The sequence below is a fragment of the Phaethon lepturus genome, unplaced genomic scaffold, assembly GCF_000687285.1.
Source record: "Phaethon lepturus isolate BGI_N335 unplaced genomic scaffold, ASM68728v1 scaffold41122, whole genome shotgun sequence".
NCBI lineage: Eukaryota > Metazoa > Chordata > Aves > Phaethontiformes > Phaethontidae > Phaethon > Phaethon lepturus.
In genome coordinates, this window is record NW_010522169.1 from 14,754 (window position 1) to 15,897 (window position 1,144).

Here is a 1,144-nt window from a genome sequence, read left to right on the forward strand (position 1 = left end):
ACTGAAATCCAACATACATTATTAGAAAACTCATTTACGAATAGCATTTCTCAGGGATTTATCCAGTGTGTTCAAGGAAAGGGAGAAAAATCCCCATTGCTTCTGCTCTTGACCAGTGCTGCACGGCCTGTTTTGCCCACGTGTGTTTAAGCATAGCAGTGCTAGATCCGAATTTAGAGCACTGGGACATTTTCTCCGCCTCCCTCAGCCTCCCTTACCCACTATTTCCAGAAAAAAAAACCCCAAACCTTATATATGCTTTGGGATACAGAGACCACTGCAAAGATGGGGCATAAACCCTTTGAAACGCTGGATAAATCCCTAATCCATGTATCTATTGGATTAAAAACCTAATGGATTTCATTTTAGGTGTTCTGGACAACAGATTTCTAAATGTAGCTCACTATTGGATGAAAATAACCTTTAAAAGTCTATTGGTGAAGTTCTTCAAAAGACAGGACCCACTGGAGGGTCCTTCTGCTTCTCTCTCTCTCTCTCTAGTTTGGTGCAGAATGGTTGTTTTTTGTGGTTTGTTTTTTTTTTTTCCTGTTCTTTTTTTCCATTTTCTTTTTTTTTTTAAATAAAAAGTGTAGAATTGGTTCTCCCCCTTCTTTCCTCTTTTTCGTTTCTTCCTTTAAGTCTCCTTCGTTCAAGTTTCACGTGAGCCTCCCATTGCATTGTTAGTTTGTCACGTTCTTCAGTACAAAAGCGGCCACCTCACTCCCCCGGGACGGGTGCGTCTCTCGCTCCTCATTCCAGTGTTTAGATGTAAGGGTACTGGTTGACCTTGGTGGGGCTCAGTGGGTATCCAGTGTAGACTGTGGAGGCTGGAGAAGCACTGATATAGGTCTGATGGGCAAACTGAGCCTGGTACTGACTCGGGTGGATGGTGGGTGAGGGCAGAACCCGTGGGCCCATGCTGACGGGGACCTGGTGGACGATGCTGGCGGGGTAGGTGGTGTGCTGCACGGCGTGCCGCGCAGACCCTTGGGAGGCCACCAGGTGCGCGACGGTGCCCGTGGAGCCCAGGGCGGCAGGGGCGGTGTATGTGTAGAGGTGGGGTTGGGTGGGCAGGTGAGCAGCGGCAGCCGCGGCCAAGTGAGGATGAACTGTACCATGGCTGGGACTATTGTGTGGGAAAGAG

The 1,144-nt window shown here is 48.3% G+C and overlaps 1 protein-coding gene across 1 annotated transcript in view; it reads right to left on the reverse strand.

The window, feature by feature from the left end:
* Positions 1–538: 538 nt before the first annotated feature.
* Positions 539–1,144, reverse strand: part of LOC104616650 (homeodomain-interacting protein kinase 2-like) — a 34,165-nt gene continuing 33,559 nt past the window's right edge. Inside the window, 1 exon segment of the mRNA XM_010281722.1 lies at positions 539–1,144. This exon segment is cut by the window's right edge and continues 26 nt beyond it. Coding sequence (XP_010280024.1) covers positions 763–1,144 — 382 coding nt within the window. The 3' untranslated portion in view covers positions 539–762.